At 42.1% G+C, this 27,811-nt stretch overlaps 1 protein-coding gene across 2 annotated transcripts in view; it reads right to left on the reverse strand.

The window, feature by feature from the left end:
• Nucleotides 1-27,811, reverse strand: part of LOC124717263 — a 137,368-nt gene that overhangs the window by 85,169 nt on the left and 24,388 nt on the right. For both annotated transcript variants that reach the window (XM_047244071.1, XM_047244070.1), the window contains exon 2: nt 8,208-8,339. In XM_047244071.1, the coding sequence (XP_047100027.1) occupies nt 8,208-8,339 (132 nt within the window). The remainder of the gene's footprint in view (nt 1-8,207; nt 8,340-27,811) is intronic.

The following is a 27,811-nucleotide window of genomic DNA, read 5'->3' on the forward strand; positions in this document are numbered from 1 at the left end:
CGTGCTATATTGAAAACTGAAAGAGTTGTCTATTGACTTTCTCGATTGTTCGCTCCACTACATGTTAGGTGATGTTTGAAACAAAACTACAGCCTTCGCTTCAGAGTGAACTGGAGGTTTTCTTTACCATGTGGTACGTTAATTTCGAAACTACTTTGTTTATAAATGTGTCAATTATTTTGTTTTGTTTTAGGGTGCAAAAACAACTGGAGCCATACGCACCCATGTCAAAACTATAGAACACAAAGTGAGAAGAGTTAAAAAACGACTACACGTCAAGCCTAATCAATGTAATAGAAGACAGCTAAAAACAGGAACATGGAGAAAGGACTATAAAGTACACCATAGAGAAACAGAGGTTCAGAACTACAAATTAAATGGCCTGCGCCATATTGCTATGACCGATAAAAAGTAAAATGCGGTCGACAGCCCGCGCATTGTTATCTGAAACGGCCGATAACTTAGACGGCAAACTCAAGTGGGAATGTAAACGGTTAAAAAAAGGGGAATTCCATCGGGAAATGGTGGACAGTTAAAACTTGTGCGTAATGTGCACAAAGTCGTGGGGCAGCGTCACTTGTCAAATGGTGATGGCCAAAAAGGCAGTGCCCTTTTTGCAACCTAGTTAAAATGACCTCATCCCAGCAGGAGGGCCGAAAGGAGGTCATCCAAGATGCTGGAAGAGGCCTAATAATCTGGAGCTTATTCCCATGAAGGGTGGACCAATGGCGATGCCAATGTGACACCACCTCCTGACAGATGGCAACACAGAGATCATTGGAGTGAATATAGGAACTAGTGGGTTGAGCTACGAGGACTGCAGCCTAGGCAGCAGCCTTGTTTCCTGACAGACCGACACGACTAGGAACCCACGTAAACATTACGGTGGTTCCATCAAGAGTGAGCAAGTGACAGTTTTGCTGGACCTGTTGCACTAAGGGATAGGTGATGTACAGCGCACAGAGACTTTGAAGGATGCTGACAGAGTCTGGGCAGAGGACACAATTGAAAAGCCTGTGTTGCTGGATGTACTCAGTGGCCTGATACAGGGCAAAGAGCTCGGCTGTAAATACTGAGCAGTGTGCCAGAAGCCGATATCAAAAAACGTCAGTGTTCTGATGACGACAAATGAGTTGTCGCCAGTGTTGACTGGTGGCCAATGCTAAATAGAAACACACAAATCACAGCAGATTTGTCAATAATGTTGATAAGGTGCCGGCTGCATGGTCTGGATCTGCAATGACTAAAATAATTAGAAGTCATTGGTAAAAAATAATATACGTTGTACTTAACTGGTTTACAGGATTCTTCTTGGCTGCATACATATAATTATGAACAGATAGCTATTGAGGCCTCACTTAGGACACACGTTACTAAATGCCTTGTTAGTGGTAGCTTCCTATCAGCTGAAGGCTATGCTACTTTACTACTTGACATCCGGAGCAACAGTGGACGAGAGCTCACTAGGAACTTTATACAAGCCACAGAGCTGGTCATGACTCACGGGTACAATGATACTTACACAGACCACGGTTAATAACTGCAACCCCTAACATTGATACCACAGTCAGCACCAATGACCAAGGCACACCCCGACATCACAGTCAGTTTCAGAACCATCAGTTTACACAAAGGTACTATTGCGAATTTCCATGTGAAGGTCATGAGACTGAATGTGAACGTGATACTGGAGTACCGCTCTTAGGAAACAAATGAAGGCTAAGGTGCACACTGGCTACTGCACGAACCCAAGGTGGTGAGGGGTTCACAGCCACCGGGAAAGTTGCAGGTAGTGTGAAATGAAGCTGCCGGAGCAAGTGCCGAAAGTGGACTTCAGGACATAACAGAGAAGAGGGATGCGCTCCATACTGGCGATCAAAGGAGTCATCGAAGGAGGAGGCATAGGATGGGTGCCCACGCATGGCAGACAAACAGCACACACACCCTCCGGAGGAGAAAGTCACGGTGGTAGGACAGTGGTAGTTCAGCAGCTTCGACATACAGACTCTCAACCAGGCTAGTGTAAAGGGCACCAGTGGCCAAACGGATGCCACAACGGTGAATAGTGTTGAAACAGCGTAAGAGAGACGGACGTGCAGGTGCATAAACAAAGCACACATAGGCTTGTTTCGAACAGACAAGGGACCAGTACAAATGGAGGAGGGTGGTTCAGTCTGCACCCCAGGAAGTACCATTGAGGAGTGAGAGACCGTGTACAGCAGGCTGCCAGGAAAGACACATAGGAGGACCAAGAGAGTTTCCTATCGAGCATCAACCCCAGGAATTTCGTAGTTTCAATGAACGGGAGAGCAACAGGCCCGAGATGTGAAGATGGTGGGAGAAACCAATTGCGCTGCCAGAAATTCACAGTTTTGTCAATGGATAAACGAAAGCACAGTCGATGTTCCACAAGCAAAGATGATTGAGACATTGCTGAAGACTGCTCAATGAGACATGTTCGTGGAGAACTGAAATACACGGCAAAATCGTCAACAAAAGGGAGCCAGAAATGCCCAGTGGAAGAGAGGCCATTAGAGGGTTAATGGCAATAGCAAAGATGACGACACTTGGGACGGAATTCTGGGGCACACTGTTTTCCTGGATGAAGGTGCCTGACAAGGCAAAAACCACACACACCTTGAAAATTCAATCTTTCAAAAATTCCTCAAGGAAATGACGCAGGCGGCCAAAAAAGCCCCATGTGCAGAGAGTACAGAGGATACCAGTTCTCCAGCAGGTATCAAATGCCTTCTACAAGTCTGAAAACATGGCCACAGTCTGGGATTTCCACAGAAAATCAGTCATGAAGAGGGTGGACAAAGTGAGGAGGTGGTCAACTGCAGAACAGTATGCTCAAAATCCACACTGTGCAGTCGTTAATAAATTGCGAGACTCGATCCGCTGTACCAGCCAGGCATGAATCATACGTTCCATCACCTTGCAAACATAGCTGGTGAGGAAGATGGGGCGGTAGCTAGAAGGAAGGTGTTTGTCCTTATTGAGCTTAGGTATGAGTATGACGGTGGCTTCACGCAAGCATCCTGGAAACGTGCCCTCTGCCCAGATGCGATTGTACATATTAAGCAGAAAGTGCTTGCCCGCAAGAGAAAGGTGCTGCAACATCTGAATGTGGACAGTGCCTGGCCTTGGGGCGCAGGATTGGGATGAACTGAGAGCAAGATCTAGCTCTCTCTCATGGTAAAGACAGCATTGTAGCACTCACGATTCTGAGAAGAGAATGGTATTGCCCAAATCTCCTCCACTCGTTTCCGATTGAGGAAGACAAGGTTATAGTGGGAAGAGCTTGAAATTTCTGCAAAATGGCGGCCCAAGGTGTTGGAGATAGCAATAGTGTCCACAATGACATTGTCTGCTACTGTCAGGCCGGAAATTGGGTAATAGATTTTGGTCCCAGACAGCCGTCGGAGATTCGCCCAAACAACAGAGGAAGGGGTGGAACTGTTAAAAGAACTAGTGAATGAAATCCAGCTAGCTTTTTTGCTATCCCAAAGAAAGCGATGACACTGTGCACGCACCTGTTTATAATGAATGCAGTTTGCCATCGTAGGACAATAGTTAAAAACTCTACCCACGAATTGCATCAGGCATGCCTCAGACCACCAAAGGGCTGGGATACGTCATGGTAAAGAGGAAGTGAAAGGAATGGAACATTCTGCGGTGTTAAGGATAACATTTGTAAGATATTTCACTTGGTCATAACAACTGGGGAAATCCTGTTCTTCAAAGGTCACAAGGGAGGAGTGAAGCAACCAGTCAGCCTAGGTAAGTTGCCATTTGGGTGTGCACGCAGGAGGGTAGGAGTCAGCAAATTGATAGCACATGGGAAATGGTCACTCAAGTATGTGTCAGAAAGAACAGACCACTCGAGACGATAGGCAAGCTGGGCAGTGCAGAAGGAAAGGTCCAAATGGGAATAGATGTGTGAGGAGTCTGAAAGGAATGTGGGGCCTCCTGGGTTAAGGCAGAAGAGGTTAAGTTGATGAAGGTCAGCCAAGTGGGCAGCTCTCTGACTGGTCCTGGGAGAACCCCCAAAGGGAACGATGTGCATTAAAGTCACAGAGTCGCAGAAAGGGGTGAGGAAGCTGCCAAATAAGCTGGAGGAAGTCTGCCCTGGTGATGTCAAATGATGGTGGGATGTAAAAGGTACAAAGGGAAAAAGTCAGGTGAGGAAGAAAAAGGCAAACTGCAACAGCTTGAAGACAGGTAGTCAGGGAGGTGAGTTGACTATGAACGTCATCCCGTATGAGCAGTGTGACTCCCCCATCAGATGGAATGCCAAACTAAGTGGGAAGGTCGAAATGGACTGGGAAGAAATGCAAAAGCTCAAAGCACTCATGAGGGTGCAATTTTGTTTTCTGAAGGAAGTGTACAAGGAGACACTGTGATTCTAAAACCAGCTGTAAATCCTCTTTGTGGGATCAAAGGCCGTGAATGTTCCATTGGAGGAGAGTCACGATGCAGAAAAAATGAAGGTGTGTCACCTTGGCGGCTGCGAAGACTCACTGCTACAGGGTATAGAAGGAGAACGATCCTGCTCCATGAGGTCCACAAAAGCATCATACTTTTTGTGCTGTAGGTCTGTGGAGTCCAACGCAGACAAACGGTTAGTGGTGTGCACCGGCAACACTGAGGTCAGCCAGACGAAGGTATCAAGTGGCTATACTGTCGAAACGAATCTTTGAGTCAGCGAAGGAGAAGACAGTTTGCCTTTGTTGGACTTCTTAGAGCCTTTCTGGTTAGCAGAGGAAGACTCAGGTGTTGGTTGGTTGGAGTGACACAGGATGTCTTCCCAGGAGTACTCCTCCTGTCCTTTCCAGACTGCCTGTTGTGTAGCTGGTGGCTTTGTGCCTCAAGGCGAGAGTTTGATGGTTCGTTGCACAGCTGGATCAGAGGACGGTGATGCTACCTCGACACTAGGCAATTTCACAACCTCAGAGCTGAATTTGAGGTTGCATGTCTGCATGGCCGTGTCCAATGGAGCGAGATAGTGCCAGACTGTAGAACACAAGGTTTGTGACTATCCAATAACTTGTGAGCGTCTGGGTAAGGCACTGTTTCCTTTACCCGCATCTCCTGGACAGCCCGCTTATTGAGGTACACAGGACAATCTTGAGAGGAGGCGGCTTGCCTGTGACATTGCAGTTGATACAGCGGGGAGAAGAAGGTGGACAATCGGTCTTGTGAGGATCCCTACCACAGGTTACTCATTTGGCTGTGTGTCGACAAGACATTCTATTATGGTTGAAACGATGACACTGGTAGTAGCACATCAGGTTCAGATGTACAGCCGGACTGTGATAATTTCGTAGCCTGCTTTGATCTTGGATGAAAACACCATTATATCAGAGGTGAGAAAAAGAGTGCGAGTGGGCACTAAGGAGGAATCTAACTTTTTCATCACCCGATGGATGGCAATGACACCATAATCAGAGAGCTACAATTGGATTTCGACCTTGGTCAGACCGTCATGGAGCCTAGTGTAAATAACACCACGGAAAGATCTTCAAAGTTCTATGAGTCTCAACACGAATAGGATAGCCGTGGAGAAGCAATGCAGCAAGCAGTTGTTATGCTTGAGAATCATTAGCAATCTCCAAAAGCAAACTGCCATTCTGTAAACGAGAGCAGGATTTCACAGGGCTTGTAATTGCATCAACACCTTTCTGAATAATCAACAGGCTTACCATTGCGAAGGCTTGACCATCTTCAGTACGTGGAACTACAAGGAACCATGGTGCAGCTGGAAGGGTCTTTGAATCATCAGCATCATACCATTTAAGTTTCGTAGATGTTGATTGTAAATATGATTGGCTCATTGCGAGAAAATTCCCCACAGCTGATCCATAAACTTGACAACCTCAGTCCAGATGAGTCAGAACTAATGTTTGATATAGGCGGAGAATGGTTGAACAACCCATGCCCCAAGAGGTGTGGACAATGAAGCGAAGGACAGTGAGTTTACGAAAACAGCCAGCTTTCAGACGACAGATGTGGGGCAACCAAGTAAACTTGTTGTCAGAAAGAAGGCTGGGGGGGGGGGGGGGGGGACCACGGTCATGTGTTTGGCAGGAAGGTATAGCTTCGAATTGGGATGTAGCATAGTACAGCAACAGAAATGCACCACTCTCAACTTAAGGGAAGACAACTGAAAATGGTGTGAGTGTATCCACGCAGAAGCACGCTGGATGGCGTTCTGAAGCTGTAGCTCCAGGGACCACCGAGTGGGAGATAGCCCAAATACTAAAATCATCCACATACTGAGCAGGGGTGACCTTACAGTCCAGAGAAGGCCAGAAGTCCATTAATAGGGATGAAAAAAGAAGGACACTTCATATGCCACCCAGTGGAATGCCAATCATCTGTTCAAGTAACTTGCAGGGGAGTTTGGTCAGGCTGATTGGCCGGTAACTATCAGGAGACTACGGATCCTTGCCGAGCTTAAGGAAAGGAACCACAATAATGCCTCTCTGTTAAGAAGGGAAAATGTGTCGTCATGGAAGATTAAGGTGTCCAAGCAATTAGTTATAGTGGGTGGAATCAGGGCCAGGGACTGAACTGTGGGAAGAAGAGACGGCCAGAAGCAGCTCCCATTCAGTGAAAGGTTCATTCTAGGATTCCACTTGACAATGGGTTAAACATAAGTGAGAAGCTTCAGGTTGCTCTTTCTGGAGGATGACGGCAGCTCGACAGGAAGCTGATGCGAATGCCATCGCAAAATGGGTCATGAGGTTGTCCTTGACAACTGATGTATATGCACGAAGACCACCTGGAAGGGCAAGGTCTGGAATGGAAGACTGCTACTGGCAACTTTGGAGGGTGTGGAGTGTAGCCAACATCCATGACAACGTGACAGAAGAACCTAGGGAGGAGACAAAGCATTACCAACACACCCACTTGCTCTGTTTTATTAAGGGTTTTTGGACGAAGGCATCTCAAGGTAATAAGACCGGCACAGGACATGTGCCACTTAAGTGGTCGCAAGGCTTGACGACAATCGTGGACAGTGGTGGCAATTGCTGTTCTCCACCATGGATCTGGCCGACTGCGAACGGGGCCCATCGAGCAGGCAACGGCAATGCCAGCACCGTGAGTTGTCTTATCAGACAGATCACGAATGACTTAATCAATACAACCTGACAAAGAAGATGTAAACATGACCTAAGGAGTTATACAGAGGCCAATCAGTGTGATGGAAAGGCTAGTGAGGTAACGTGGCCATTGGGAGGTAGGGAGGGAGAAGAGGGTGTGGAGTGAGCGAAAGACCAGCATTTTCGGAACCCAACAGGAGCACAATTTATGAAAATTTAAGCATTTTGTGACAATTTCATGCAAACTGGTTTTTGAAATTTGTGGAAACTTTACAAAAGTGCAGTTCATTTCCATGCATTTTCTCATTCACTTCCTCAACCAACCCATCAATGACAACAGAAGGCCGCCCACTCCTCGCTTCCTCACGAACACTGGTTCGTCCATCATTGAATTCTCTCACCCAGTTTCTCACCATTCCAGTCATTAAATATTTGCCTCAAATCTCTAGACGTGGATGATGAATTTAAGCTTGTGTTCGGAAACCATATTATAGAACACACTTCGCAGTCGGCGGGCTCAGATCTTCTGAAGTATTTTCACCAATCACTAACAAATGCAAACACAACACAATTCAGCTGTAATGGTGTCAGTCGAAAGACAGTGAACCAGAGAGAGAAGCACGAGTGTGCAGAACTGCGACACTAGTGCTGCTGCAGCAGCAGCAGAACAAAATGGTATTTATTATTTGGACACGCCTTGTATTACATTAATAAGAAGGTCCCAGAATCTTTTAGAAATGTGAAGATAAATTAAAATTTTTTGGAAACACCAGGACTCTCAACTACTTTCCACTTAATTCAATGCCCTATGTTTGTCTAAACTTTTGTGAGCTTAGTGTTTTACCCATTCCACACCTATGGACAACCCATTCTTTACATACGCTGGTCACATGGTTTATATCAATTTGAGCTGCAAAAGCTTGCCCAAGGATGATGCAAGGTCTAAACTAGTAGCAACAAAAATGAGTAGTATTTAATAGCAGTTTTTGCTGACATATAAAAAGACGTGTGTGTATGTTGCTAATATTCATCCTCTATATTTTACCTTTCCGTTCCAATCCTGCTACTTACATCCATCATTACGCACATTCTACTTACCTCCACACACCTCCCAGTGTATAATTCTTTCTTTAAGGTACTGTTCTGCAGCTTCCTAAATTGTTCACATTCGGCTGCAGAAAGAGACGCCGTCTGCCGCTCATCCTGCTCCTTGGCTGAAGAAGAGCCTGACTGAAATAAATAGAACAGAATTTATATGATCAGTTTCAGTTAACACAGAAAATTCTCTGTATTTTGTGAGGTAATGTGCGAGTTGAGGCGCCCTGGAAATATTCTAAGTTCGGAGTTGGCGTGGCCGCACAGGCCGCTCGGCAAGCCGGGGCCCGGCAGTAAATACGTGGTGCCGAACGTTAGCCGGACAAGAGGGTAGCCCCAGCGCAGGGTCCAGGCCAAGCACGTGGCTGGGAATTCCTTGGTGACACTGTGTCGATGAAAGAGACTTGTATGCTGGGAGTGCCAAAGATGGCAGACTTCGTGAAACCATCATGGCAGACATTTCACAGTTCATATAGAAATTAATAGTAGCCAGATGAATCATGATACCTCAAAAAGAAACATGTACTTTGCTATTATTTGCATGACAATTCTGATAGTGTAATCAGATTTTCAATATCTTTATTAGTTTAAAGTTTAGTATCTGATGATAAATTATACAAGTACCACCCAGCAACGAATTTCCAAAATCAAAATGGTTCATACAATTCTGTCGATCGATGTGTCTTTAGAAAGCTATTAGTGTAAACCTAAATTGGTATAAATTGCAGGGATGTGACTTGAATAGTACATGAGTTATTGGAGGTCAAAGTGGCCGATTCCTATCGATCGTGTCAGCCCATAAGTACTCCACAGTTACACGAAAAAATGGTAGCAGCATGCTTATAAATATGCTATTCATGAAGAAATTGATTAAATATTTACAGTGTTTTAGAAAGCACAGAGACATCAGGCTACTGGCCTACCTTTTGTTCTATTCCTTTGAAATATGTTTATTTAATTTGTTTAGTTATTTAATAATGTGTGCTAGAGTGTGTTTATGGTCCAGCCATAGGAATATTTATTTAATTTCAAGTTATTTAAATGTGAATCCAGTATTTAGAATGTGTTTCATTACGTTTGTGAGCGAGCGTTGGCTTGAAGACAGGGCGGGAGCGCTCTAGCCAATAACAGGATCGTTTCCGGACAGGACACGGGGAGTGCTGGACAGTAGGGTGCGATGGATGCATGGCCGTTTGAGAGACTTGGAGTGTGGAGCAGCTTGCGTGTGGTCCTGAGAGATAGAAATACTTCAGAGTGTGGACTTGGGAACTTGTATGATTTCCAAGGTTTCTACAGTGAAGATGTATGCATTCAGAAGTGAATATCTCATGAACTATGTTGTCATTCGTAACTAATTACGTGCAGTAGGAATCTATTGTTTCCCTTTTATTCAACTTATATTTTATTTAATTGCTGGACTGTTGACACCAATAAGTGTTTTGCACAAATATACCACATTCTCAAAAGTACTTCTACTATTGTACTTATCATTTAAAGTCGTTAAGATAGTACCAGCAGATTTTATTTATTGCAATCTTTTATTTATAAATTTCTACGTTACATTCGCGATTGTCGAGTGATAGGAACCTTCGACCATTCGATTCGTGTGCATATTCATATTGTATACTGTAGACTCAGCAGTGTTTGGCTTGTAATGTGGCAACTATGTATCCCAGCCCCTAAACAACGAAACCAGCCAAAACGTTTAATATTTCAACTCTGAGTCGGAGGGTACGTAGTTGAGGGACAGCGCACCATTTAATTTAATTTGAAAGCCTGCAATCTGTTAGCGCTCGACTATAACAGTCGACGAATTATTTTCTTAAATTTGGGATGTATATGTTTATCTCAACTACCTTTTAATTTGTAGATGACTTGCCCTGCATCATTCAGAACCACACCACTCACAGTGTGGGTAATGCCTACTGTTCAAAATAGGTTTTCTGTATTTTAGTTATGTAGAATGATTCACATCCTTGAACATCTCCTCACTATGGACTGGTTGGTCGATTTGTGGGAAGGGAGCAAACAGCGAGGTCATCGGTCCCGTCAGATTACGGAAGGATGGGGAAGGAAGTTGGCCGTGCCCTTTCGAAGAAGCCATCCCGGCATTTGCCTGAAGCGATTTAGGGAAATCACGAGAAACCTAAATAAGGACGGCCAGAAGCAGGTTTGAACTGTCGTCTTCCAAACTGTGAGTCCAGTTACTATGAATGTATCTCTAGAACTGAATGAAATCCGCTTACAGCCACATAATTTTATTTCTGTGCAATGTGTTTTGTGGCTGAATGCAAATTTTAATCAAACTGAAATGTTAATCATAGTCATGGCCACACACTTTTCAATTAACCGTTACATCTACCTATTCATCTAAATCTATACTTTGCAAACCACTGTGAAGTGCATGGCAGAGGGTACATTCAATTGCACCAGTTATTAAGGTTTCTCCCTTTCCTTTCATATATGGAGCACGGGAAAAATGATTGTTTGAATCCCTCTGTGCATACTGTAATTATTCTAATGTTGTCCTCATGATACCTACATGAATGATATGTAGGGGGTTTTAGTACATTCGTAGAATCATTATTTACAGTCTGTTCTTGAAACTTTGTTAGCAGACTTTCTCTATCTTCAAGAGTTGCCAGTTCAGTTTCCAGCATCTCTGTAATGCTTTCCCACATGCTGCCCTTTTCTGTATACATTTAATATCCCCCTTTGGACCTACTTGGTATCACACACTTGAGCAATATTCTAGAATGGGTCACACAAGTGATTTGTAAGCAATCTCCTTTGTAGACTGATTGCACCTCCACAGTACTCTACCAGTACACTGAGGTCTGCCTCTTCTATTACCAACAACTGAACCTAAGTGACCATTTCGTTTCATGTTGCTGCTGCTGTTGTTGTTGTTGTTGTTGTTGTCAGTCTGAAGACTTGCTTTGCTGTGTCATCTGAACAAAACACAGCCAGGACAAAAGCACTACTGGCCCAAAGATGTGAGCTGGTGCCAGTGCCATAGAAACTCCCCACTTGCGCGAGTTCCACCAGTGCCACAGGTGGCACCGACGACGAAGATATCGACTTTGCCTCGGCCAACTGCCAGCCGGGCACAATATGTCAATGACCGGATGACAACGGACAGAAGCCTACTTGGAAGATAGAAGAGCAGCTCCTGCCCACTTGGTTACAGATCATCGTCCATGGCTGACTTAGACAGGGAACATCGTTTAGTGAACTTAGAAGTGAACAGACAGTTGTAAATTGCATTTGGTATGTACTGTGAAGTTTACCTACAATTATTTGCACTTAGCCTTTGAGGGTCCTTTGTTTGTGTTGTATTACAAGTGGTGTTGAGGACTACACTAGTCAACAAGCTACAAAGATAAGTAAACCCTTTAACTCATTTGTGTGACTTTACTAATTTGTTGGAGTGTTGTACAACTTTAGTTCTCTATCCTGTTCCCCGACTCTGGGGTATGGCTGTGTAATAGTGGCAGGGAGAAATTGTCTTAGCTGCGTACTACACCAGAAGCTGTTTCATGAACTCAAAAACTCAGCCTACTGTAACAACAGTGGCAACTCGGCCTCCATAGCAGTATTGACAAGGCATTTTCAAAAGGCTTGATGCAGCTCTCCATGCTACTATATCCTGTGTGAGCCTCTTTATCACCAAATAACTACTGCAACCTATATCTTTCTGAATCTGTTTACCATATTCATCTCTTGGTCTCCTTTTATGATTTTTACACCCCACACTTCCCTCCAATACTAAACTAGTGATCCCTTGATGTCTCAACAGACCCCTTATTTTGGTCAAGTGGTGCAGCAAAATTCTTGCTCCCCCAATTCTATTCAGTACTTCCTCATTAGTTATATGATTGACACATTTAATCTTCAGCATTCCTCCGTAGCACATTTAAAATTTTTCTATTCTCTTTATCTAAACCGCTTATTGTCCATGTTTCACTTGCATACATGGCTACACTCCAGACAAATACTTCAGAAACAACTTCCTAAAAAACTTTGTGTGTCTCATTTCCTAATCTGATCCCCTCAGTATCACCTGAATCAATATGACTACACTCCATTATCCTTGTTTTGCCTTTGTTGATTGTCATCTTATATTCTTCTTCCAAGACACTGTCCATTCCATTCAACTGCTCTTCCAAGTCCTTTGCTGTCTCTGACAGAATTACAATGTCATCAGCAAACCTCAATGTTTTTATTTCTTCTCCCTGAGCTTAAATTCCTCCTCCTAATTTTTCTTTGGTTTCCTTTACTGGTTGTTCAATGTAGACACTGAAAAACACTGGCGACAGACTACAATCCTGTCTTACTTCCTTCTCAACCACTGTTTCCCTTTCCTGTCCCTCGACAATTATAACTGTCACCTGGTTTCCATACAAATTTTAAATAGCCCTTCGTTCCCTGTATTTTATCCATGCCACCTTTAGAATTTGTAAGAGAATATTCCAGTCAAAAGCTTTCTCTAATTCTACAAATGCTATAAATATTAGCGTGCCTTTCCTTAACCCATATGCTAACATAAGGGGTCGTGTCAGTATTGTCTCGCGTGTTCCCTGGAATCCAAACTGATCTTCCCTAAGATCAAGCTTCTACCAGTTTTTCCATTACTCTGTACAAATTTATGTTAGTCTTTTGAAACCATGACTTATTAAACCGATAGTTCAGTAATTTCCCCACCTGCCAACAACTGTTTTCTTTGGAACTGGAATTAATATATTCTTCTCTAAGTCTGGTATTTCACCTGTCTCATACATCTTGCACAGCAGATGCAAGAGTTCTGTCATAGCTGAATCTCCCAAGGCTATCACTAGTTCTGACAGAACATTGTCTATTCCCGTGACCTTATATCCACTCAGATCTTCCAGAGCTTTGACAAATTCTTCTCCAGTATCGTATCTTCCACCTCATCTTCATCTACATCCACTTTCCTTTTTATAATATTTCTTTCAAGTTCATCTTACTTGTAGAAGCCGTCTATATACTCCTTCCACCTTTCAGATTTCCCTTCTTTGCTTAGGACTGGTTTAACATCAGAGTTCTTGATATTAACACAGCTGCTTCTCTTCTCCCAAAGGCCTATGTAATTTTCCTGTAAGCGGTATCTATCTTTACCCTAGAGGAAAATGCTCCTAAATCCTTACATCTGTCCTCTAGCCATTCCTGCTTAGTGATTCTGCACCTCCTGTCAATCACATTTTTTAAATAATAATAATAATAATAATAATAATAATAATAATAATAATAATAATAACATTTTTTAAATGTTTGTATTCCCTTTCGCCTGCTTCATTTGCTGCATTTTTAAATTGTCTCCTTTCATCAATTAAATTCAATACCTCTTGTTACCCCAGGATTTCTACTAGACCTTGTCTTTCACCTATTTGATCCTGGGCTGCCTTCAGTATATCATCTCTTGTCTTTTCCCCTGTTCTAGTCAACTGTTGCATTCTGAAACCTTCCAGCATATCCAGATCCCTTACACATATACAACCTTCTCTCGTGATTCTTATACCAATTGTTAGCATGATTAAATTATGCTCTGTGCAACATTTTACCAGGCAGTTTCCTCTTTCATTCCTTTCCCCCAGTCCACATTCACCTACTATTTTTCCTTCCCTTCCTTTTCCTACTATTGAATTCCAGTCCCCCTCCACTAATAAATTTTCATCTCCCTTAACTATCTGAATAATTTGCCTTATCTTATCATACATTTTCAATACCTTCATCATCTGTGGAGCAAGTTGGCATGTAAACTTTAACTAAAGTGGTGGGCATGCGGTTTGTGCTTATTTTGGCTATGATAAGGCATTCACTGTGCTGTTTGTTGTGACTTGGCAAGACAGCCAAATCACAATGAGAGGAAGCCGAAAGGCACGCGTTAAGCTCACGCAGATTGGCGTGAGGTCTGGAACAGTTAAAGGAATTAATAGTAGCAAATAAAGTACGTAGTTGATGTAATACTTAACTTTAATCCACAATTGTAGAACATCTCTCTTGACGGTACATGTTATAACCACAATATAAAATAATATCAAATGCTATGGCGCCTTGCTAGGTCGTAGCAAATGACGTAGCTGAAGGCTACGCTAACTATCGTCTCGGCAAATGAGAGCGTAGTTGTCAGTGATCCATCTCTGGCTAAGTCGGCTGTACAACTGGGGCGAGTGCCAGTACGTCTCTCTAGACCTGCCGTGTGGCGGCGCTCGGTCTGCAATCACTGACAGTGGCGACACGCGGGTTCGGCGTATACTAATGGACCGCGGCCGATTTAAAGGCTACCACCTAGCAAGTGTGGTGTCTGGCGGTGACACCACACTGTTCACTGTAGTTTACCCGCATTCCTATTCTCTTATTCACTATTAAACCTACTTATGCATTACCCCTATTTGACTTCGTATTAATAAACCTCTATTCACCTGACCAGGAGTCCTGTTCCTCCTGCCACCGAACTTCACCTATTCCAACTATATCTAGATTCAACCTATCCAGTTCTCTTTTTGAATCCTCTAACCTATTTGTTTAATTAAGGGATGTAACATGTTCCGACCCGTAGAACACCAGTTTTGTTAATCCTAATGACAACCTCCTCCTGGGTAGTCCACACCTGGAGATCTGAATGGGGGACTATTTTACCTTTGCAATACTTTACCCAAAAAGGATGTTACCATCATTTAGCCACACAGTAGAGCTGCATGTCCTTCGGAAAAATTATAGCTGTAGTTTCCCCTTGCTTTCAGCAGAGCAAGTCTGTTTTTGTTGATGTTACGAGGTCAGATCATCAATAATCCAAACTGTTGCCCCTGCAACTACTGAAAAGGCTGCTGCCCCTCTTCAGGAACTACAAGTTTGTCTGGCCTCTCTCAACAGATACCCCTCCATTGTGGTTGTACCTATTTGTGTCACTGAGGCACACAAGCCACGCCACCAATGGCAAAGTCCACGGTTCATGGGACGAACTGTTACACCCAGGCATTTGATGAACTGAATGATTCTAGTTGTGACTTCTCAGTATTAAAGTCGTAGGATAATACGGTTTTTTGTTTTTTGAGGAACACAATTTTATGTTTCTGAACATTTAAAGCAAGTTGCCAATCTTTGAACCACTTTGAAATCTTATCAAGACATGAACAGCAAGGATCCCAACACATTTCCCTGGGGCACACCCAAAGTTACTTCTACAGAATATTACGTATCTAATCTAATCATTGAATTTTGTTACTAATGAACCCACTGAGCCACCAATCCTGTCACAGATGCAACTTCAAACTTATATATATCACATATTTCTATTTGGTTTTTCTTATTAACACTACAGATTTATGTTGAACAATTTTAAGAAATTGACAAATAGAGGGCAGGAACTGAATAAAAGGTGAGTGGCTAGCGTTGAGAGGTGAAATACTAAAGATTGCAGAGGATTAAACAGGTAAAAAGGCAAGGCCTAGTGCAAATCCTTGTATAAACAAGAGATGTTTAGTTTAATTCACGAAAGGAGAAAATATAAAAATTGCAAATGAAGCAGGAGAAATGCAATATAGCCACCTAAAAGGAAGCGTCAGAAAATGCAAAATGGCTAAGCAGGGATAACTATAGGACAAATGCACAGCTGAAGATGTGTGCATGACTAGGGGAAAGATAGATCCCACTTATATCAAAATTAAAGAAAGCTTCGGAGCGAGAAGCAGTTGTATGGATGTAAAAAGTTCAGTACTAAGCAAATAATGGAAAGTTGACAGGTGTAAGGAATATATAACAGGACTATACAATCAAAATGAACTACAAGACAACATTATACAAAAGGAAGTGAAGTAAATGAAAATGAGTTGGGAGAAATGATTATGGAAGAAGAATTTGATTAGAGTACTGAAAAGACCTCTGATGAAAGAAAGCCCCTGAAGCAGACATTTCCCAGAATTATTGAGCATAATGCAGGATATATAAGACAGCCAAAATACACTCAGACTTCAAAAATGTTCCAGAGAAGGCAAGTGCTCACAGGTGTGGATGCTACAGAAACATCAGTTTAATAACTCACTTGTGCCAAACACGGACACAAATTATTTACAAAAGAATGAAAAAAGTGGTAGTTTTCGACCTCTGAGAAGATCAGTTTGGGTTCTGGAGAAATGTAGAAAAAAACAATGCAACACTGGTCCAATGACTTGTCTTAGAAAATAGACTGAAGAGAGGCAAAAATTACACTTATAGCCATCTTAGGCTGAAGCTCTTCTGTCTCTGTTTGCTTCAAATACATTTCTTTTCGCATTGAGCAAAATACAATATTTTCTTTTCCTTTATTTCCCAGACATATTTTGTTGAAGTTTCATCATCGTCATCATCAGTGGTGTTTCATTTTCCTTCTATTAAATAGGAAAAATGCTCTGTCCTACTTATACACACATAAATTTGCACTGTGATGACAGTATTTACAAATTTGAAAAACAAATGAAGTTTGTAAAGATACTGTGTTACAACATACTGTGGTTTTCCTGCGTTTTTATGTTCTTTATTGCACTTGTTTTCTTTCACAGTTTGTCATCTGGAACCATATAGAACTTAATCTAGAAAAGTTATTTACTTTGAAATTTTACGACTGGAAATGTTACGGTCAGGCCAAACATTAACTAATTCTATGTGGAGCAGAGACAGACAGTTGCAAAAAAATCACACACACACACACACACACGCACACACACACACACACACACACACACACACACTTACTTACTTCCACACTGGTTAGTTAACGTCGGGCATAATCGTAACATTCCCAGTCGTAAAATTTCAAAGTAAACAACTTTTCTACATTAAGTTCTATGTAGTAGCAGATGACAAACTGTGAAAGAAAACAAGTAGCATTTTTAGATTTAGAGAAAGCTTTTGACAACTTCGACTGTAGTCGACATGGGGTAAGAAGATCTCCGACACCTGGCAGTGCTGTTATCACCTTTCAGCTGTGAAGTGCAAAGAGCTGCAGGAGAAAACAATAGTGTTTTATAGAGCTCCTGCAATGATGAGGTGTTGCCACAGAGACATTTACAAACTCACGTTATGTCACTGGTGCGACTGGCCCACTGTAACTATCGGGGATCTTCTGATGCCATCTCGACTACAGACTTCATTCTTTGAAATTCTGAAGGAGAACATGAGTAAAATGTAGTGAGTGGAAAGTTAGTCACAACTTGTGCAGAAACCAGACTACAGTTATAAGAGTTATAAGACAGATGGGAAGCACTGGTTGAGAATGGTGCGAGGCAGCTTTGTAGGCTTCACCAATGTTGTTCAGTCAGTACACAGAGGAACCAGTAAAGGAAAGTGAGGAGTGATTTGGAGAGGGAATTAAAATTCATGAAGAATAAATTAAAACTTTTGAGGTTTCCTGATAAGACTGTAATTATGCCAGAGATGGCAAAGGACTTGGAGAAGAGTTTATAAGATGAATATTAACAAAGATACAATGAGGATAGTTGAAAGTCATTGAATCAGGCAATGCTGGGAATGAGGTACTAAAAGCAGTAGACAACTTCTGCTACTTGGGCAAAAAAATAAATGATGGCCGAAGTGGAGATGACATAAAACACAGACTAACAATAACTAAAGCTTTTTCAAAAAAAGGGGTGCTTTGTTACTATCAAATATAAAGTTAAGTGTTAGGAAATCACATCTAAAGATCCAGAATGAGATTTTCACTCTGCAGTGGAGTGTGCGCTGATATGAAACTTCCTGGCAGATTAAAACTGTGTGCCCGACCGAGACTCGAACTCGGGACCTTTGCCTTTCGCGGACAAGTGCTCTACCATCTGAGCTACCGAAGCACGACTCACGCCCGGTCCTCACAGCTTTACTTCTGCCAGTATCTCGTCTCCTACCTTCCAAACTTTACAGAAGCTCTCCTGCGAACCTTGCAGAACTCCGCTGCAGAGTGAAAATCTCATTCCGGAAACATCCCCCAGGCTGTGGCTATGCCATGTCTCCGCAGTATCCTTTCTTTCAGGAGTGCTAGTTCTGCTAGGTTCGCAGGAGAGCTTCTGTAAAGTTTGGAAGGTAGGAGACGAGATACTTGCAGAAGTAAAGCTGTGAGGACCGGGCGTGAGTTGTGCTTCGGTAGCTCAGATGGTAGGGCACTTGCCCGCGAAAGGCAAAGGTCCCAAGTTCGAGTCTCGGTCGGGCACACAGTATTAATCTGCCAGGAAGTTTCACATCTAAAGATATTTGTCTGGAAGGTAGCCTTTTATGAAAGTGAAATGTGGGCAATAAACAATTTTTAACGAGAAGAGGGCAGATGCTTTTGATGTGTGGCACTACTGGAGAATGCTGAAAATTAATTAGCAGATGTGGTTACTAATGAAGAGATTTTTAACTGAACTAGGAGGAAAAAAAAAGAAAAAAAAAAAAATCGGAAATAGAGATAAGCGTGGGGGCAAAAATTTTGGGAAGAGACCAAGGATTGATTATTGTAAGTTGGTTCAAACGACGTAGGCTGCACTTGTCATGCAAAAATTAAGAGGCAAACACGTTGTAGTTTAGTGTGGAGGGCTGCAATAAACCAGTCTTCAAGCTGGCCATGACATGAACATTTAAATTATAGATTGAGCAGCAGGCAGGTCTCTGAATGTGGTAGCTGTATGCAGGAAATTTTTCTTCAGTAAACACACCAGTGCCTACCTGTTTTCTGACGGACACATGTTTGTGACAGAGCCACTACATTCCATTTGTTTATGTGCCTATTACTACTAGACACATCCACTATACAGTTAGTGGTTACAAAGGGAAATTTTCCCACTGTAAGTGCCACAGCTGCATCATATTTACAAATAATAACATTTTTGTGAAGCAGTTATTTGGGGCATCATGATTTATTCCACTATCAAATTCAGCCCAGTAGCCATTTTCAAACAGTTATGAAATGCCTTAGACTTTATGTGTAAAAAAAAAAAAAAAAAAAAAATTGACATTGATGTCCAAGTTCTGACACAATGGTTGTTCCATGTTAGCTGTGAAATGTGAGTCAAGGCACTGCGTAACATTTACACCAGCCTATTGTCGTCAATTGTAACATGACAGAAGGTTGGCTGGGTGTGAAGAATGTGGTTCTCTGCAGAAGATGGGGTGGACATGCAGCAGCAGAACCATGTCCCAGTGAGGACACAATAACTTCTTTATTACTACGTTACTAATTTATACAACTTGGACCCCACTATGTAATTGGTTGTGAACAGGCAATTAACAGGTCTTTAATTAATCAAGACAATTCATATAGTCATTTGAGTGTTTCCATCTTCACACAGTATTCGAGCATAGTAATGGCAGGCAAGATACATAGCGTAAGGTAGAAGTGAGCTGCTCGGGAAACAGTGCGCCAAGCTAGCATCTTCGGTATGCCGGCTTTGTGCTTACAGCGACGGGCAGGCACTGCTTGCGGCATTCTGCAGAGGACAAGGTTTGTGACGTTTACCAGGACAGCAGGCCACGGTGTCCCAGTTGTACGTTTACGGCATTGCCCAGAGTCACAGTGTGGACGTATGCTGAAGAGAAGCGGTTGGCTGCCCGGCCTATGCAGGCAGAGGTCCATCATTCATGGCCCGGTGGCAGCAGACTTACTGTGGCTCCTCTGACTGACACAGCCTGGATGTCACATACTGCCCAGCTGTTCAAATGCTGACTGGCTAGTTCGAGCAGACTTAAATGCCGTTACAGCTCACCGACTTTGTGGGTGGGGCAACATTAGTGCATCACACCAAATTACCTAGAATGAAGGCAATGACAGCTGTCTTAATTGGCAGCAGGTCATGTTGCAGTTTGTCTTGGATACTGTCCCAGTTTCCCTAGGTAGATAGCAGTGACGTGGAAGACGTGAAAATGCTCTCAGCTTGAGGGATGTTGACTGGCACCTGGCTGACTCCAGTACGTGGCTTATTTACCATCCTTGTGCTCTGTTGCTATCTTAGTGCTCCTTTTAACTTCCTCCCTTTACACACCAAACTGTGAAAATAGGCACCAACAGATGATGTCACAGCACCCATTAATACTACTAGTCAATTCCGACAACTAGTGTCTAATGTTCCTCCTTAAGTAAGTGAAGAAACTTGTGCAAGACCTTTGGATATCAGTTTTACATACCGTAATATTCTTACTTCAGATTTCTGTGTCATACATCTTCTCTGACCTTAGCTGCAATTCTCCAGAAGATTAGGTTATAATGTCAAATCAGTGATGAGCTCATCAGAAGTGGAGCATAAGATGTGAATAGCCACTGTAGGGGATAAACCGGCTGTGAGCTCAATGATGGGACAGAGTATGTAAAGCAGATTTGCCTCTAGGGCATTAAATAGGAACCCTATAACAACAGAGCAAAGAGGGAAGCTGCCTACCGACTGTTTTCAACAAAATTCATAGTAAATCAACTTGCTGTAAAGCAGTGCATTATTTAAAATATTAATTTCTTAGTAACACCTACAAGAGGGAAAAGAACTTACTGGGAAATGGCTAAAACACAAGGGTTCTACAAATGGTGTATGTGATTGAACACACTATAGTAGGTCCTTGTAATACAAAATTGGATACATCAAAAACTCAGTTAACCCTTACTAGCTATTCACTCCCTGCCAAATTACACTGAAAAATCTATTGTTTAAACTGAATTTCTAATTCTTACTACAAATTAAAATTTGGTCCTGACATTACATATTTCAAATCTTATTCTTCGTTTGAAATGAATAAGTATGTACATACATAGTGCTGTCCACTATAGCATTTTCTGTTATGCATTTCAAATAATTTTTCTCAATAATGTACTGTACTGTAATTCTATAACAATGGCCCAATCGTATGTTTGCTGCTCACATGTCACTTTCATAGCACAACACACGAGTGGGGGAGAAACGATTTGATCTGTAGACAACACACGCAACACGTGACAGTCCAGACAGCTCTAGTACTCAGTTTGTGAACAGTGAATGCATTCTTTTCCTTTTGCTCCACCACTCTCAATATGCCGCAATTTTTTGGTTTGTGTGTTCTGAGGGTGGTTATGGTGTTTCCAGAAGAGGCATAAGATTGGTGCTGCTGTGCCAGTGGGGAAGTACACAGAGTAAATAATGAAGATGCCCATGACAGGCAAGGGAATTTCAATCCAAGTTCTCTCATATGTATCACCCAAAACATCAAGTTTAATATGCATGAATCTGACATTTTCTATAACTTTAAGCCTGAAGGAGACACTATAGATGAAGAACAAAAAAATGTTCTGGAGGGAAATGAAGCAAAGGGAGATTTGCATCATAACTCAGACAATTCTTGAGAAGCACTCGAACTATTGGTGATCGAAGAATGAAAGATCTGCCACAGCACTATGAGAATAAAAATAAAGCATGGATGACCCAGTCTCTCTTCTGTAGCTGGCTCTTGAAGGTTCAACAATAAGTGGCTGTGAGGAAAAGTATTTTGTTAATTTTGGATCACTGCTCGGCTCATCTGTTCGACCACCTGGAACTTCCGAACAATGAAATTGACTTCTTACTAGCTAACACCAAGAGTCATCTGCAGCCACTGGATCAAAGAATAAAGTTCCTCAATCGAGCATAATTACAGATGCTGACCTGTTAAGGCAACCATCAGTGCAATCAAATTACAAGAAACATTTCTGTGTTGGAATGTTCGCAAGCTATCAGCAACATATCAAGAGCTTGGGATGAAGTTACAACAGAGAAAATCTGTTTTAGGAAGACCTGGACAGCAACCGACAATTCCCTGGAACAGAACAGGAAATCAACAGTCCAACATCTGAACTTACTCATGATGTAGATACAATTTTGGATTTGATGCCGCTCTTGTACAGGCTTACAACATTTGGTGCCCTCTTGTACTGTCAGTATGGAAGAATGGCAGACTGTAACATCTATGCTGCTGAAGAACCAGACATCGGTTCTGCTGATGATGTGGAGGAGAACGATAATGCTTTACTTCTGAGGAAGATATGACACTGCCACTCCACTTTGAAGTTGCAGCTGCAGCTGCTGGTCTCTAGAGATTTGTTGCCACTTTTCTGGATGTGGTGTCTTCAGAGTGTGCCAAAATATTACAACCAGCAGTCCCAGAAATAACAATTAACCATTTTTTCTGGTTCATATTCATGTATAAAAGTAAGACATGTAAAAGATAAGAATTTTTGTAAAACAAAATCTGTACTGATTAAAACTTGCCATGTTAAATAACAGTACATTTTAGTGTTTCTTAAGATTATCAGCTGTTGTGTTGCAAGAGGCACCAATTCAATGGGTACAATACATCTACACTCTGCAAACCACTGGGAGGTGCACGACAGAGCGTACGTCCCATTGAACAAGTTATCAGAGTTCCCTCCTGTTCCATTCACGAATGGAATGCAGGAAGGATGATCGAATGCCTCTGTGCGTGCAGTAGTTATTCCAATCTTATCCTCACGATCCCTACGTGAGCGGTACCTAGGGGATTGTAGTACACTCCTAGACTCACTATTTAAAGCCAGTTCTCGGAACTTTGTTAACTGACTTTCTTGGGATAGTCTACATCCATCTTCAAGAGTCTTTCAGTTCAGTTCCTTCAGTATCTCTGCGACACTTTCCCACACTTTCACAAATCTGTTACCAGTCTTGCTGCCCTTCTTTGTACGCATTCAATATCCCCCCATTAGTCCTATCTGGTATGGGTCCCACACACATCAGCAATATTCTAGAATTGGTTGCACGAGTGATTTGTATGCAATCTCTTCTGTAGACTGACTGCACTTTCCCCATAATTCTACCAATCAACCGAAGTCTGCCACATGCTCGATCCACGACTGAACCTATGTGATCATTCCATTTCATATCCCTACGAGGTGTTACACCCAGGTATTTGTACGAGTTGGCTGATTAGTTTTGTTAATTGGAAAATTTTATATTCCTGAACATTTACAGTGAGTTACTACTCTCCGCACCACTTTGAAATCTTAACAAGAACTGCCAACCCCAGCATCTCAGGTAAGAATGCAACATCACGTGGGATGTAAGCAGCAATCTGGAGGCTTGGGGAAAGTGAAGAGGAAGGGGAATGGCAAGGGATAGTAGCGTACGGGTCAGGAGAGAGACAAACACTGTCTGGTGGAGTGTGCAGGGATTAGACTCCAGGCGCACGGTCAGGAGGTTGCAGGGAGTCGGGGGAGGGGGGTGGGGGAGGAATGAACAAAAAATGAGAAGAGTGGGGAAAGACAAGTGGATGCACTGGCAGAGGGCAGCAAATAAACAGGGTGGAAGACGTGAATGGGGAAGAGATGACAGGACATAGGGGGTGGAAACTGTTGTGTGGAGGGTGTGGGGACAGTATGTTACCATAGGTGAGACCACAATAATTACAGGTGTGGAGAATGTGTTGTTAAGGTAACTTCTATCTGTGCAGTTCAGAAGCCTGGTGGTAGACGGAAGGATTCAGATGGCTCGGGTAGTGAAACAGCCATTGAAACAAAATGTGTAATGTTCAGCTGCATGTTGTGCCACAGGGTGGTCTACTTTGCTCTCTACCACAGGCTGGTGACAGTCATTCGTCCTGGTGGACAGCTGATTGGTAGTCTTACCAATATAAAAAGCTGTGCAATCATTGCAGCAGCAATGGTGAATGACATGGCTGCTTTCACAGGTAGCCTTTCACCTGATGAGGTAGGATAAACCTGTGACAGATTTTGCACCTGCGTCTACCACAGGGATATAATTCTTGTGACAAGGGGTTGGGATTGGAAGTGGCATAGGGACATAGGGATGGACTAGGATGTTGTGGAGGTAGGGACACCACTTTAGGAGGGGTCGGAAGTATCTCGGTTGAATGTCCCACATTTCAGAGCACAATGAGAGGTAATCAAAGCCCTGGTGAAGGATGTGGTTCAGCTGTTCCAGTCTGGGGTGGTACTGGGTGACAAAAGAGGCACTGCTTTGTGGCTGGTTTTTGGCGGTTTTGGGGTGATTGAGGTTGTGAATGGAGCTGGCATGGGAGATCTCTATCCTGAGAGTTTTAACAATCCTGCAAACATGTTTTCAACTCTGAGCAATTTTATGACCAACATCATGCCATAGAATCAGTTATCACAGTTGTATTAATAAATGAAAAAACACTGAGTGGTTTAACACATTAAGATGTTTTCTTCAGCAAGCAATCTTTCTTTAATTCATTTACACATCATATTCTGTAAATTAATAAGTAAGGAGGGTCTTCAGGGATGTGGAATACCACGTTTCCTCTCTTTTTTCACGTTACAAAGGTGTAGCATGCATCATCATCATCATCATCATCATCATCATCTGGTAAACACATCTGAAGCGAAAACGTTTACACAAATATACTTGCACTAGATGGAGATGACACAAATTTGAGTGTGTTTTAGGAAATAGCCTATTAGATTTGCAGTTTGTGGCCACCTTTAGGTATAGAGTAAATTAGCCCAATGCCCCCTTCCACTTATTTATTATCAAACGTCAAAATAAAGTCAATGTTTACTATTTATTTAGGAATGTCTGTACTGTACACTGAACACCCTGTATACTGACAAAAAATTTTTCCTTTTTTTTAATTACAACTGCTGCTTGTTAACCATTAACAGACTTAATTGCCTTATTATACGAATTGAAATAAATTATTATGTCACTGTGTAAAATGGTATTCTTTTCTTTCTCACTGGTCATACCGGACTCGGGAGTCAGTTACCACAGCAACGTATTTTCGCCATCTGTCCCTGTCTTGGGCTATTTCCTTCCATTCACCTTCAATACCTAGGCTCCTCAAATCAGCCTTCACATTGTCCTCCCACCTACGCCTCGGTCTCCCCACAGGACGTTTTCCCTCTAGGTGCCCTACCAGTACTCTGCGCACTGCCCTGCCCTCATCCATTCCAGCTGCGTGACCCGCCCATCGCAGCCTATGTAATTTAATAATACTGATTATGTCATGGCTAGAATAGAGTTCGTGAACCTCTTCGTTATGCAGTTTTCGCCACTCTCCGCTAATGTCATCCCTTTTTGCTCTGAAAATTTTCCCTCAAAATTTTGTTTTCAAATACTCGAAATGGCTTTTCATTTTGCACAGTGAGAGACCAAGTCTCACACTCATACAGCATAACTGGAAGAATAATAGTTTTATATATTCTAATCTTTAAATTCCTAGACAATATCAGTGATGAAAGTAATCTATTCAGTGATAAGTAGCACGCATTTCCCGACCGTAATCTCTTCTTCAGTTCGGATTCAATCTCATTTCTCGAAGTGATGTCCACGCCTAGATACTTAAATGTGTTCACTTTTTCAAACTGCATGTCTCCAACTCCTAATATTTCCTGATCAGGGCGTATACGTGGACAAGGAAAAAAAAAATTCCCGGATTAAAAATACATTTTCTCCCGAGTGAAAATACACTTTTTCCGTCTTAAGTGACAGTATACTCTTCCTCGGAACTGTAAAACTTATCAATTTATCGAGATTGCTATGCGCTTTTGTAAGCCAGTCGTAGCTCACGTCACGTGATCTCGCCAGCCCATACAGCGGATATTCAAAGCATAGGACACGTCATGTCGTCAGCCAATAGCATTATTACTGTTAAGTAGCGGGTACACACAAATAGGAAAAGTTAATGGTTTAAATCAATATACATAGTGTTGCTACAAGAAAAGCAAAGCTTTCACAAAAAATATTGGTATCAACGATTAATAAGCTGCAAGAGAAGCTAAACTTTCACATATAACGTTGATCTTCTTTGCGTGTGTTACACTTTAAGATACATCACACAAATGTGCCAGTAAAATGTTTAATAACGACATAAATGTCTGATCTTCTGGGCTCTAAATTATTCTAAATGGTCATCCTCAAAGAGTTGATTTTTAAAAGAGAGGCAAACGCTCTGTGATTAAAGAAATTCATCGCACATTGTTCATCTTGGGTAAAAGGAAATTTACTTTGAAAGTAACGTTTTTCACCAATCATTCGCGATATTTTTCCACGACCTGTTAGAAAGAGGTTCGTTTCAGCAGTTGCCAGAGAGCGCCAGATAACAGGTGTCACAGCGCTTGCGCAGCTACGATAACGTAAGAAGCCTGTATGTTGGTACGTGTAAAACATTAAAAGATCTTACATTATGTCATAAAAGAAACAAGACATCAGAGGTTATTCCAAGAGCATTGGAATTTCGTGAACCATAATAATGTACATAATTCAGTTTAAAGTGCACATTCTTACGTCCAGATTCGGTTGTAAATTTTCTTGGAGTACCAGTATTGTATTATTTCATTTTTGGTTCTTTATTATCGCATAATGCCATACTTGCAAGAAGACGAGAACATGCTCTTTTGAAATGCAGAGAACAGTTGAAACTAGCCAATAGTGTGGACATAAACACTTCGTTACAAATAAATTGACTGCCTCAGTGGAAAAGATTAATAAAAACCACATAGCCAGAAGTGGGAGAAGGTACTACACATATGCAACTCAACTGCGCATGAGCATGGGCCCGCACGCAACTGCTCACACGAATCCAATGTAAACAGTTGTGACGTTACGCTCATCGGAGACAATTTGTTGTTATGAAGTACTTCATAGTCTTCCTAAAGCCTTTGGCACATTTTGCTGCTGGCAGATGCTTGTGTGAGCACTGTGTTTTGTTGTTGTACATGGCGCATTTCCTTTGCAACTTAAGTTTTATTTTAGTTTTTTCTCTCGTTCATGTTTTATTGCTGCAGTATTATTCTGCAGTAGCGGGATACAGTAATATCCTTTGAATATTATTTCTTACCAGTCAAAATAACAAAAATTTAACTGAAAACCAACAAAAAATCCCGGAATTCTAAAAAATTCCCGAGTTTTTCCTGGTTTTCTCCCGGATGAAAAAATTCCCAGGATTTTCCCGGATTCCCGGGTCGTATACACCCTGCTGATCTACTGCTGTTGGCATTCTAGTAGTAACCAGGTATTTAGTTTTGTCTTCTCTTATCCTTAGACCTACGTCTTCACTAGCCTTGGTTAACGCATTCGCATTTGCTGTTACAGATTCTTTTTTATCGCTAATGATGTTTAGATCATCTGCATACCCTAATATCTTAATATTTCCATTTAACTCCACACCCTCTGAATTATCTGCTGCCATTCGCACAATTCATTCTAGGACTAAATTAAAAAGTAGCGGAGACAGGGCATCTCCCTGCACAAGTCCGTTCTTTATTACAAATTCTTCTGACTCCAATTTCCCCACGCGTACTGAATACCAATAAGAGTAAAACAATGATCATCACTGGTATTCCGCATAGACACGACCTCATAAACGTTTCGTGTGTAAATAAAGAAATCATGAAAGCCAACAAACAGTTCGAAAACATATGCAAAATGTATGAAAACGCTCAATTTCTACCTGTTAACTACCTACAGAGAGACAGTTTTACAAGACATGGTATGCACTTAAACGGAAAGGGAAAAAGACTTCTCAGCTTTAAAATTTTAGAGACATTGATGACAACAGTACAACCAAGATTACCATGCCAGCCAAAAATAATAGTACAGCAACCACCACCAACTACAGCAGTGAAACCATCAAAA

This window comes from Schistocerca piceifrons, chromosome 9 (genome assembly GCF_021461385.2).
Source record: "Schistocerca piceifrons isolate TAMUIC-IGC-003096 chromosome 9, iqSchPice1.1, whole genome shotgun sequence".
NCBI lineage: Eukaryota > Metazoa > Arthropoda > Insecta > Orthoptera > Acrididae > Schistocerca > Schistocerca piceifrons.